General features: G+C 40.9%; 1 protein-coding gene across 1 annotated transcript; it reads right to left on the bottom strand.

Moving 5' to 3' along the window:
- Positions 1-5281: 5281 nt before the first annotated feature.
- Positions 5282-12526, bottom strand: LOC138896182 (kinesin-like protein KIN-14N). The gene is made up of 2 exons (XM_070180969.1): positions 12386-12526; positions 5282-6088 (listed from the first exon to the last, which is right to left on the bottom strand). Exons 1-2 carry the CDS (start codon positions 12524-12526, stop codon positions 5282-5284), a joined length of 948 nt encoding a protein of 315 aa, XP_070037070.1.
- Between the last annotated feature and the right edge of the window lie 554 nt (positions 12527-13080).

The raw sequence follows: 13080 nt of genomic DNA, 5'->3' as shown, positions 1-13080 counted from the left end.
GTTAAGCGTGTTTTAGTGGATCAAGGTAGCTCGGCAAATATCATCCAATCGAGGGTCGTGGAGCAGCTCGGCCTACAAAGTCAAATCGTACCTGCAACTCGAGTCTTAAACGGCTTCAATATGGCCAGTAAAACAACTAAAGGGGAGATTATTCTACCAGTAAACGTGGCTGGAACCATTTAAGATACCAAATTCCACGTAATCGATGGTGACATGAGGTACAATGCACTGCTCGGAAGGCCTTGGATCCATAATATGAGGGCAGTCCCTTCGATTCTCCACCAAATGATGAAATTTCCGACGTCGGATGGTGTAAAGATAGTATACGGGGAGCAGCATGCTGCAAAGGAAATATTTGCGGTCGATGAGGTGACCCCGATATCGACACTATCAACCTCAGAAAGGTCGAGAATCAAAGATAAACAGAAAGTCAAATAGCAATCACAGCCACCAGCCTCGACCAAATCAGGGAAGCGGGAGATAAAAGAAGAAGAGGAGAATTTTTTGACCCCTCGAACTTTTGTTATTCCCAAAGATACTGATGCCACCAAATCAACGGTCAAAGAGCTGGAACAGGTTATATTGATCGAGTACTTGCCCGAGTGAAAGGTATACCTGGGAATGAGATTAACCCCCGAACTCAGGAAAAAACTTATCCAATTTCTTGTTGATAACATAGATTGGTTTGCTTGGTCCCATTTAGACATGACAGGGATTCCACCGGAGTTAACGACATATCAGCTAAGCCTGGACCCTAGATTCAAATCGGTGAAGCAAAAGAGAAGACCCCAGTCCGAAGTAAAGCACGCATTCTTAAAGGACGAGGTAACTAAACTTCTCTAAATAGGATCCATTCGGGAGGTGAAATATCCCGAATGGTTAGCCAATGTAGTTGTAGTCCCTAAAAAATGGGACAAACTTAGAATGTGTGTGGATTATAAGGATTTAAACAAGGCGTGCCCCAAAGATTCTTTTCCACTGCCTAACATTGATCGCATGATCGATGCCACGGCCGGCCACGCGATCCTTACTTTTCTCGATGCCTATTCCGGGTACAATCAAATCCAAATGAACCCGGAAGGCCAAAAAAGACTTCATTTATCACCAAGTATGGAACATATTGTTATAATGTAATGCCCTTCGGGCTAAAAAAATGCAGGAGCTACTTATCAACGCCTAGTGAATAAAATGTTCGAAGAACAAATAGGTAAATCAATGGAGGTTTATATTGATGACATGCTAGTTAAGTCCCTGCACGCAGAGGACCATTTGGCTCATTTGCAGGAAACGTTCGAGATTTTAAGGAAATACAACATGAAGCTCAACCCCGAAAAATGTGCTTTCGGGGTTGGTTCAGGCAAGTTCCTTGGCTACATGGTATCAAATCGGGGGATCGATATCAACCCCGATAAACTCAAGGCCATCGAAGACATCACCATTATGGATAGTGTAAAAGCCGTACAGGGCTAACTACCTTATGCCGATTCATTTTGAGGTCATCGGATCGAAGCCGCAGATTTTTCTCTTTACTCAAAAAGAATAGTGATTTCGCATAGACCCCGGAATTCCAACAGGAATTGGAAGAGTTGAAGTGATACCCATCGAGTCCACCACTGCTTCACACTCCAAAGGCATATGAGAAACTTTACTTGTACTTGCAGTATCAGAAATCGCAGTTAGTGGTGTCCTGGTTCGGGAAGAGCAAGGTGCGCAATTTTTCGTTTATTATGTAAGTCGAACCTTAGAAGAAGCAGAAACTAGATATCCACTCTTAGAAAAATTGGCACTTGCACTAATAAGCGTCTCTAGAAAGTTAATAACATACTTTCAATGTCACCCCGTATACGTATTAACTACTTACCCACTTCGTAATATTTTGCACAAACCCGAACTGTCGGGCCGATTGGCTAAATGGGTCGTCGAACTCAGTGGGTACGACATCGAATATCAACCCCGAATGGCTATCAAGTCTCAAATTTTAGCGGACTTCGTGGCCGATTTCATGCCAACCCTCGTACCCGAAGTTGAAAAGGAAATCTTGTTAAAATGGGGTACGTCATCGGGGGTATGGACCCTTTACACAGACGGTGCTTCAAATGTGAAGGGGTCCGGGCTAGGCATCGTTTTGAAGCCGCCCACGGGTAGCACTATTAGGTAATCTATCAAAACTTCTAGGTTGACTAACAATGAGGCCGAGTACGAGGCCATGATTGCAGGTCTCGAGCTAGCTAAAAGCCTGGGGGCAGAAGTCATTGAAGCCAAGTGTGACTCTTTACTGGTGGTGAACCAAGTAAATAAAACCTTCGAAGTTTGAGAGGATATAATGCAAAGGTATTTGGACAAGATGCAGGTAACTTTGCACCGTTTCAAGGAATGGACTTTATAGCATGTACCTCGAGAACAAAATAGTGAGGCCGATGCACTTGCAAACTTGGGGTCGTCGGTCGAGGAAGATGAGATCAGCTCGGGGACTGTCGTTCAACTCTCGAGATCCGTGATCGAGGAAGGCCATGCCGAGGTAAACTCTACAAGCTTAAACTGGGATTGGAGGAATAAATATATTGAATACTTGAAGAATGGAAAGCTCCCATTGGACCCTAAAGAGTCGAAGACCTTACGAACCAAAGCTGCTCGATTCACATTGGCTGAAGATGGAACATTATACAGAAGAACATTCGATGGACCATTGGCAGTGTGCTTAGGGTTAGGAGGCACTGATTATGTTTTACGAGAGGTCCATGAAGGCACTTGTGGGAACCACTCCGGCGCCGAATCACTGATTCACAAAATCATTAGAGCAGGATACTACTGGGATAGTATGGAAAAAGATACTAAGGAGTTTGTTTGAAAATGTGATAAATGTCAAAGGTTTGCACCGACGATCCATCAGCCCGGAGAACAACTTCATTCAGTCCTATCTTCATGGCCATTCATAAAATAGGGGATGGATATCGTCGGCCCCTTTCCAGCGGCGCCAGGTAAATCTAAATTCATTTTATTTATGACTGACTATTTCTCTAAATGGGTTGAAGCATAGGCGTTCGAGAAAGTGAGAGAAAAAGAGGTTATAGACTTCATATGGGATCACATCGTGTATCGATTTGGGATACCCACAGAAATAGTATGCGACAATGGTAAGCAATTTATCGGCAGTAAAGTGAGGAAGTTTCTCGAAGACCATAAAATAAAAAGGATATTGTCAACACCGTATCACCCTAGTGGGAACGGACAGGCCGAATCGACGAACAAGACTATCATCCAAAACCTGAAGAAAAGGTTGAACGAAGCTAAAGGGAAATGGAGAGAAATTCTACCCGAAGTCATTTGGGCATATCGAACAACATCGAAGTCCAGTACAGGGGCAACTCCGTTTTCCTTAGTGTATGGTTCCGAAGCCTTAATTCCAGTCAAAGTCGGAGAACTCAGCGCAAGGTTTCGACATGCATCGGAGGAATCGAACCGCGAGGCTATGAATACTAGCCTTGAATTATTAGATGAAAAACGAGAAGCGACACTTATTCAAATGGCTGGACAAAAGCAATGAATCGAAAGGTACTACAATAGAAGAACCAACCTTCGCCACTTCAGGGTCGGGAACTTAGTCCTAAAGAAGGTCACCATCAACACTCGAGATCCTAATGAAGGGAAGCTCGGCCCGAATTGGGAAGGACCCTATCAAGTCCTCGATATAGTCGGAAAAAGGGTCTTATAAACTCGGAACGATGGACGGCGAACCATTACCAAACAACTGGAACATATCACTTCTCAAACGATATTATTGTTAAGGTATGACTTTCTCCCTTCTTTCGTCTATATATATTCGGCGCTAACTCATTGCAGGAGTTCGACCAAAGACATCGAGACCTCAGGTTTTAAAGTACGCGTTGCACTCTTTTTTCCTTAGATCGGTTTTTATCCCAACTGGGTTTTCCCGGCGAGGTTTTTAACGATGCAACAATTATGTGCTACCTGAGGACAATTCAATAGTATCCAAGGCTTCTTTGCAATCAACCTCGAATACTGGAGGGCATCACCCTCGGATGTTGTGTTCTCGAGAATAGTACTTCATGTCAAAGGGCCTCGATAGGGAAGCTTTGTAATGGACCAAACGGTCAAGTGAACTGTATCCATATAAATTAGTTGAGCCCCGATGGCATAACATGTGCGCATGTATAAACTATTCAAAGAAGCATTCTCTCTTCATTTAAACATTTTGTGTCTCGAAGAAAATTATCTACTATACAAACCTCATGCTTATGATATTACGAGAAATGGCTCAAGAGCCAAAGTGCAAATATACACTCGGGGACTACCATCGATGATAGGCTTATTCGAGTTTTCTAAACACAAATGCATAAGACCTCAAAGAGGCACCCCTCGATCTATAGGCCAAGGCCACCATTCTCGGGGACTGACATTTCAAACAAGTTTGAAATGTTATTGGGAAATAAGCCTAAGAGGCATACCCGAAGGCTACAGCCAAACTAAAGGCTACGGTCAAAATAAAGGCGACAGCCTAAATAACGCGGTTCGGAGACGTCCGAATTCCGCAATAATGATAGGCCATCAAATTCTCGTAAAAACCGGTTAAAAAAGGCTACCCTCGGTAAATAATCAAAAGGGCTTCAATAAAATCAGCCCTCGAAAAACCTTAAGAGGTATCAAATTATTTTTAATACAAATGTGCTAAGGCACAAAAAGTAAAAGGGTTTCAACCGACATTGGACCATCAAAAGACCCAATGGGTAATAAGCCGAAAAGGGAAAATAATAGCTGTCTTTTAGAGGCCATATTGGCCCAACCTAAAAGAGCCTAAGGGCCAATACGTTTAGAGTTCGAGACTTTGTTCTCACTCAACCCGGACCTAAGGGTTCCACTATTCCGAGTTCAAATAAAGTTGATTTGAACTTAGCTCAAGGATCCGCCATAAAACCTTAAGGGGTATGTTACTATAAGTTCGAAAATTACCCATTATTTGATAAAAAACCTAAGGGTTTATTCTATTCTAAGTTTGAAACATACTCGAACTCAGTTATAAAAATAGTGCAGTCATGGCATCGATCAAGCCATCCGAAATCTCGAATATATTATTGAGCTCGGGGACTCGCCCTTGCATGTCTAAAAAACCTAAGGGTTTTGTTCTAAGTTCGAACTAGTGTTCACAAGGCAAAAGCAAAAAACACGTTTGAACATAAAATTGAGAAGACATTCAAAAGAAGTTTTCTATTATATATTAATAGAAAAGGTTATGTACAAGCCTTACAAAAAGAGAAACTAAGTCCTAACTACGGCCGGTTTCGACCTCTTCTTCGGGAGCAACTTCTCCTTCAGGCCCCTCATCGGATCCACCTCGACTGCCTTCTTCATCTTCGTCTTCGTTGTCAAAGGTGGCAAGCTGCCTGGCTTCAGCCTCAAGCATCTTGGCTCGGGCTATCTCCCCGGAGAGGTCAAAATCTCGAGTATGGATTTCCTCGAGGGTTTCCCTCCAGGATTGACACTTTGCCGAGTCAATGATCGATTGCTCTCGGTCAGAAGCCTCCCTTACCTGCATTTGAATAGCCTCAGCATCGGCCCGGTACATGGCAATGGACTTGTCTGCCATGACTTTTGTCTTCTCGATCTCCGCCTTGGCCTTAGCAAGCCCGGTTTCAAGCTCCTCGATCCTCTTGGCTTGGGCCAAACTTTTCTCTTTGATGCCCCGAAGTTGAACCTCGGCCGATGACAGTTTGGCCGAGGTAGTTTCTTTTTCCACAGCCAGGAGGTCCATATTCTCCTTCCTCCGATCACAATCGACCTTTACTTGATCGTATTCTCCCCGAAGTAGCTCAATTTTTTCAACCTTTTGCTGCAGCTGAGATAATGAAGTATTAACCTCCATAATTGGGTTGAGTCCGTACTTTATCAAAAGGATGCTCACCTGCTTATCTAGCTCGGCCTCTTCCTCATGAGCCTTGGCCAAATCCACTTGAAGGTACTTTATAGTTTCGTCTCTTTGGCCGCAAAGAAGCTTCAAAGCGTTCCTCTCCCCCGAGACCCTTTGGAGCTCGATTTCACACTGGCTAAGGTCAGCTCGAAACTTGGCGAAGGCCTGTACAAAAAAGGAAAATACAAGTCAGATTTAGAGAAAAAGAAAAAGAAGAGTAAAGAAAAGAAGTGCAGTAAACTGATTCTTGCCCGAGATAAGAGATATTGGGCCTCTTCTAAAAGAATAGAAGTATCACCGATATCAGAGGCATCATCGACTCCAGTAAAGCAATCTCGAAAGGGCTCCCCTATACTATAGCCTCCGTCTATATCAGGAGTCTTCAACTTTCGAGCTTCCCTTAGTGCCTCCTTAGAAAAGGTCGGGAGAGAAGGCAAGTGACCTGCTGTCATGATCCCGAGCAAGTCGCTCGGGACGCTCTGATCGATCTTCGGGGTCTCAGAACTGGCCCCGTCCGGTAAAGTTACAGATGGCCAAGAAACGATCTCGACCTCTTGTAATTCGAGATCCTCACCCGATTTCATTTTGTAAGCCTCCTCAACACGAGGCTTGATTTTAGCAGTCACCGTCGGCTCAGAAGTTTTGGTGACCTCGGTGGCTTTCCTAGGTCGGACTGTCAGTGCCGATGCATTTTCCTCTTCTTTTCTTCTTCTTCTTCTTCTTCTTCTTCTTCTTCTTCTTCTTCTTCTTCTTCTTCTTCTTCTTCTTCTTCTTCTTCTTCTTCTTCGTCTCTCAGTTTTTGGACCGAGTCCATCGTGAGAGCGATTACTTTCCTCCTCACCCTTCGAGATTTGGGCTTGGGGTCCTCATATTGTGATGCAGTTTTCCTCTTCTTGTCTTCCCTCGGCTTCAGAACCGGGGATTTGGTTTCTTCCTCGCCACTTGAAGGCCTCAAAATGGCATCCTTAGTCAGGCCTGCTTGAAAGAAAATTAATGATGAATGAAGTATAAAAAGTGTTTCAGAACATGAAAAAGGAGATCATTACCGTGATTCTTGGTCTCCCATCTGCCCTTTGCCAAATCACGCCATGCACGTTCGGCATATGTGGAAGTTGAGGCTAACTTCCGAACCCAATCTTCGAGGTCAGGTACCGCTTAAGCATCCAAGGAACAGCTGCATATCGAAAGGGGATGTCAGGCGAAGTCGAAGAAGGTATGAAGGGCAAAGTTTAAAAGATCACTTATGGTTGAAGTTCCACTCCTCAGGGAACATCATCTTCTCTTCTGGGATAATGTCGCAGGTCCTCACCCGTATAAAACGGCTCTTCCAACCCCGATCCTTGTCCTCATCGATTCTCGAGATCATGGCCTTCGTTGCTCGGCGTTGAAGCCTGATTAGTCCTCGGTAAATTCGAGGCCGGTACAACCACATGAGGTGATTTAGAGTGAACTCTAGCCCCTCGGCCTTGCTAGAGAAGAAGCGCAGCATGATTATTATGCGCCATAGAGAGGGGTGGATTTGGCCGAGGGTGACGTGATATCTTTTACAGAGATCAATAATTACTGGGTCGAGGGGACCCAATGTGAAGGGGTAAGTGTAAATACTTAAGAACCCCTCCACGTAGGTGGTGATGTTCTCTTCGGGAGCAGAAATTCGCACCACGACCTCGAGACCCCCAGTTGCAGTCCCTCTTCATGGCCTCGAGGTGATTCTTCGATATTGAGCATATGTACATCGACACATGCTCACATCGGCCCGGGATCGATGAAGGGTTTTCGACCTTGAAGTCAAATTTTAGAGTACACGGACCGAGAACATATTTATGGGGAAGCGGCTCCGCTGGCGCCTTGCCGCCGGACGGCCAGGAAGAAGAGCAAGAAGCTTTCTCCTTTTGTGGTACAGTCTTTGAGGTTTTCGCCAAGTGTATAAGTAAAACAGAGCGAAGAAACATGAAAAACTAGTGGTTTCGGTGCTAACGACGGTGGTTCTACAGACGACAAAAAGGAGGAGATGAAAAGAGTGAGAATACTTAGATGTTTGATTAGAGCAAAAGTAAAGTTTGATTCAATGAAGGAGCAGGTATTTATAGGTTCACAGCGACGGTTCGGTGGCGTTAGTGGCCGACCACCAACTGACAAGCATTAATGATTTGGGAAACTGAACTGACGGGATATTTCGATCACATCCGTCACTTACGTCATAAGGACGACGTCATGATCGAGGTTTCGAAAAATCAAGGCTCAAACCATTCCTTTTCATTTTATTCCAAGAAATACGGGGACTATCTGTATACGCTCGAAATCGGGCATGTCAGATTTCATAGGCACGAGGAGCTGGCTCGAGAGTAAGCTCGTAATAAATCAGTCTCTAGCTCAATGGCAAAGTACAGAGCACGAAGATCGAAGTGCTCGCTGAAGATCGAGATCGAGCATGACCGACTTCGAGTAAGGCATAATAACGGAATGGCGAGACATTAGCAACCGACCGAATATCTCAGCAAAAATCTCGGAACAGATCAAATCAAGCGGTTATTAACGTCAATCATGGGAATTATTTTCGTGATTAGAATTGTACCTTATTTAGGATTCCTCTACTATATAAAGAGGGACCCTATTCATTTGTAAGGGGCATGGATTCACTGATAAAGATATATAAAAACGCTGCTCTCTATTTTACTTACTATCCATTACTGTTCATCATTGTTCTTTATTGTTCTTCTTACCCAACTTTGAGACCATCTCGAATCGAGGTCGAAAGCGCTGCCAGAACACTGGTTTGATTTATTTTACTATTCTGATTATCTATTTCAATTCCTTGTTTGTCAATTGGTAGTTGATTAAATCACGTATTCTTAAAACCACTGAACAAGTTTAATTGTTACTCAAATTTTAGGGTAAACAGGTAGATTTATCACAATTTCTAATTCTTCTTTTTTTACATCTATATACATAGTGTATCGCCAACATATTTTTTTACTATTGTGTTTATATATCTTTATATTTATATACCTATATACATAAAGATAGTATAATATTGATAAAAGTGTACAAGCGTCTCTAGACGCGATATTTCCTACGATTTTCAGTTGCAATTCTTGTTTAAATTAAGTCCAAATCTCAATCAAATGACTTCAAAATTTGTAGACAACCTCCTAAGATTGTTTCTAACAAGTCTAAACATTACCCATTACCAAATTCTCACAAAATTAGATTTAAAATTTAAACCTACTTATTTAAACTTGTTCAACAATTGTAGATTACCTTTAAAAACTAATTTTTACCACCCAAATAGATTTGGTTAGTCGAACTAATATTTGAGCCACAATTGTTGATTCGAAGAATGGGTTAGAAGCTTGAGCTTTTAAAGAAAATTTTAATAGCGATTTCGAGAATCTATTTGGAGTTAAATGTTAAATCTTAACTTTTTTTTGGGTTACACTTTGTAAAGTTGTATATAGGCCACCTAGTTGTAGTGTATGTGTGTAGATTGTACTTAGGGGAAGCAAGCTGGCAGGTTGGATTGGATCGGATATGAGCGGGTTGGAAACGGATAATGCAAAAACTGATAAAACATATGACCCGAACTTTATTTAACATGAACATAAAATGGATTAATCGGAAGATAAAATGGATGTCTATATTATCCACGACTTCTTGAATATGATCACTTTTGGAAGAATTTTTAGTTTTCTAAACTTGAGAAAATCTCCACTTTGAGTATTTGTAAATATAAAAGTTAAACTCATTGGTTATCCATTGGTTAAGTGGATAGTATGGATCTTATCCATATTTAAAAAATTCATTATCCAACCCATTTTTTAGTGGATAATATAGATGGCTAACTATTTCATTTATCTAATTTGCCACCACAAATTATACTAATGTATAAATCTATGTATTATAAATTAATTTTTTTATTTTTTTCCATGTCACTACTTTTTAATTTCCGTTATTGCATTCAATAAAATCACATCTTTTCAACCAATAAAGAATTTTATTAACTAATTTTTCGGATTGAGTTAAATCTAAAGTCCATTTTTATTATCACGATATAAGACTATCATACTGAAGGCACTTAAGAATATAATATTAAAAGGTAACCTTAAAAAATATAATAGTAAAAGGTAAAAGGCTAATAAACTGTCGCCAAGCATAATGATGCCCTCGGAAAGGAAGAGAGTTTTCATTTGCAATCTCCTCCTCAAATTGAATCTATGTGATGATTATCGAGAGTAAATATAAATTAAAAAATCATTTATTTTTTTAAATAATAAAAATCATAGTATTATATTTCTAAACTGTGTGAGAAGTACATGTAGAATATATATTTTACAGTTTATGTTAAAACTTAAGAGTATAATATCAAAAGTATTGGTTTTTATCAAATTAAGCCGTATTATGACGATAAGGGTTTGATATTGACCCCCGTATATTAATAATAATAAAAGTCTTGTTAAAGATGAATTAGTTAGGAGTTAAGAAGGGATTAATATAGGAGTCTAACTTTTCCCACTAGAGCATTAAAACTTGAACTAATGTATATCCCACAACTTTGATGGATCACGTTCATTCAACCGATTGAGCAAACTGGGCTACAATAAAAGAAAGAAAAGTCCCTGCAAAATCCATGAGATGTACATTTAAATAAACGAAACTTGAGACTTAATTACAAGTAAAATTAGAAGGTAACGATGCAATAGCTAGGAGCTCCTATATTTCATCTTACAAATATAAGGTGAGAATAACGACAGTAAGGAACACATTTTTCGGTGGCGGAGCCAGGATTTTCATTAAGGGGGGTCAAAATATAAAAAAAATAAACTCACCAAAAAATCAAGGGTGTCAATACATAGTATATATACATATTTAAAAAAAAAATTACCTAACTACACAATATAATTTTATGACGAAGAGGTGTCCGTTGATACGGAGTGCATGGGGCGCCGCCATGATGCTTTTGTATGGCTAGTTGGCAAATACCATAAATGATTGGGCACACTGCGAGGTGACTTTTTCTGAACAAAATAAGAGTACGAGCACTAAAGTTATATTGTTGCTGCTTTCTTTAGGGATTTTAATATTCAAGATCCAAATCTAGTTCACAAGGGGTGAGGTTGCTTGTGTTAATTAACTGGGCAATACTCGTACCAAAATCTCCAACGGGTTTGTGATTATTATAAGAAAAAAGGCAGATTGAGAACATGCCGAAAATGTACAGTCGCGCATCGATCCGAGACAATTAGGCGGTGTCAAATGGGTGAATTCGGATATTATTTGAACGGATCAATATAGGCCAAATCACTAAATAAGAGGGAAGTGCATTGAAGTCTTATTCACACTGTACAAAAATCTTGTCTGAAATCGGTATATCATGAGTTCAACCATTTTTTGCCTGAAATTTAATTATTTTTTATCTGAACTTTAGTCATTAATTATTACCTAGAAACAAGTCTGAAGTTAGCTTGATAATACTTACTTCAATATTCATGTTTGAAGTTAAGCTTTCTGAAAGTTGTTTATCCGTAAAATGGTACAGTTGAATTTATAACGTAGTCTATAGACAAGCGAATCGATTTGATCCTCAAATGATAAATAAATTAAATAAATAAAATGTAAGACTTAGCATTGAAATCGAGATAAAATAGCTAATAGCTTGGCTCCGGGAGTAAGATTTCCGAAAGCAGCAATAAGAGTGACGTTAGACAGAAAATAAAGTATTATTTAGCTTGGAATAATGTGTAGCATAAGTTTGTCAGAATTTTCGTGTGTTACAATGGCTGTTGAAGTCACTATTTATAGCTATACCTAATCAAGCCCCTCTTAAATGACAATAATGAGGTCATTGATGAATATGTAACGACAAATTATGAATGCCAAAATTCTCTGTAACAAATGTGTATTTAATACTGAGGAATATTCTTCATTGAATGTCATCTGGTGGCAAATATTTATTTGCCCTCGTTGATAATGTTCCCTTCGGGGTCTACCCGATGCCAACCGAAGTTGTTATCCTCGGTCTTGGTTTTCACTCGCTTCGTCTTCCGTCTGTCCCCAGTTCCACATGTCACTCTGTCATTCGAGTATTTAATGTGAACCGATTTTACCCTATACAGATAGTCCCCCTGCTTTCCGGTGGCACATCTTTGTGTCACTGAGAAGTTGGTGAAGATTCCTTTCTTGGCGAGAAATTTTCTGAACCCTTCTGAAAAGTTTCTGACGCTTGATAAGATGCACGTCTCTTCGCATTTAATACCCCGAACACGTGTTACTCCACGATTTAACAATATTTTTGCCAGTTCTCAAGGTAATTATGTCCACGATTTTAGCCGCCTATTCCTTTACTTATACGCCTCATTCTTTTTCTTTTACACTTAACAGTTTTACAAACTCTCTCAACTTCTTTGCATTCAACTCTTTGTTGCTTTCATCTTTCTTTAATTTTCTTCAAAGAACTCTTATCACCTTCTGCTGATCATGGCTTCTTTCACTAACTCTTCCAAGAACTCCAGTCTTCTCTTTAGTAGAGGCCCGAAGAAGAGCAAAGACAAAGAAATCGACATTAATGTTGATCCTCCCACGGTGAGCACCATTATCCCCACACATCTCAACACAGCCAAGGACTTTGAAGAGAAGTTCCCTACTTTAATCCCTCGCACTTGGGCTGTTGGCAAATTCCCCTCTTTTTATTCGCCCTTCCAGCATCCCTGATGTGAAGGAGGACTGCGATTGCTACGACCTCAACATTATTGCTCCCGATCTGGAGGAGCGAGTAACCTTCACTAAGAAGGGCTTCACGTACGTTTACACGTACCCATTCACTTTGGGTGCATTTTCTTTGAGTGGGGGACTTGACCCCATGATTTTAGAGCTGTGCCACCGATACTAGGTTTGTTTGGCACCCTTCGTTGTGGCGAACGGTAGCATGTCTACGGAGGCTGTGCCAGAAAATGAACAAGGAGCTCTCCTTGGCTCGTATGATGAATCTCTACTCCCCCAAGATTTTCTGTGGGGGAGTAATAAATTTCAGCAAACATGGCCACCATGCTTTGTTCACCAGCAATATGGATGACGACAACGACCGTGGATGGATGGAGCGGTTCGTCGTCATTACCACCAGGGACATCATCCCGGTTACAACTCCGTCTTTCCCTGAATCC

This window comes from Nicotiana tomentosiformis, chromosome 7, assembly GCF_000390325.3.
Source record: "Nicotiana tomentosiformis chromosome 7, ASM39032v3, whole genome shotgun sequence".
Lineage (NCBI taxonomy): Eukaryota > Viridiplantae > Streptophyta > Magnoliopsida > Solanales > Solanaceae > Nicotiana > Nicotiana tomentosiformis.
Note: the sequence above shows the minus strand (reverse complement) of the source record. Positions and strands in the feature narration are given on the sequence as shown.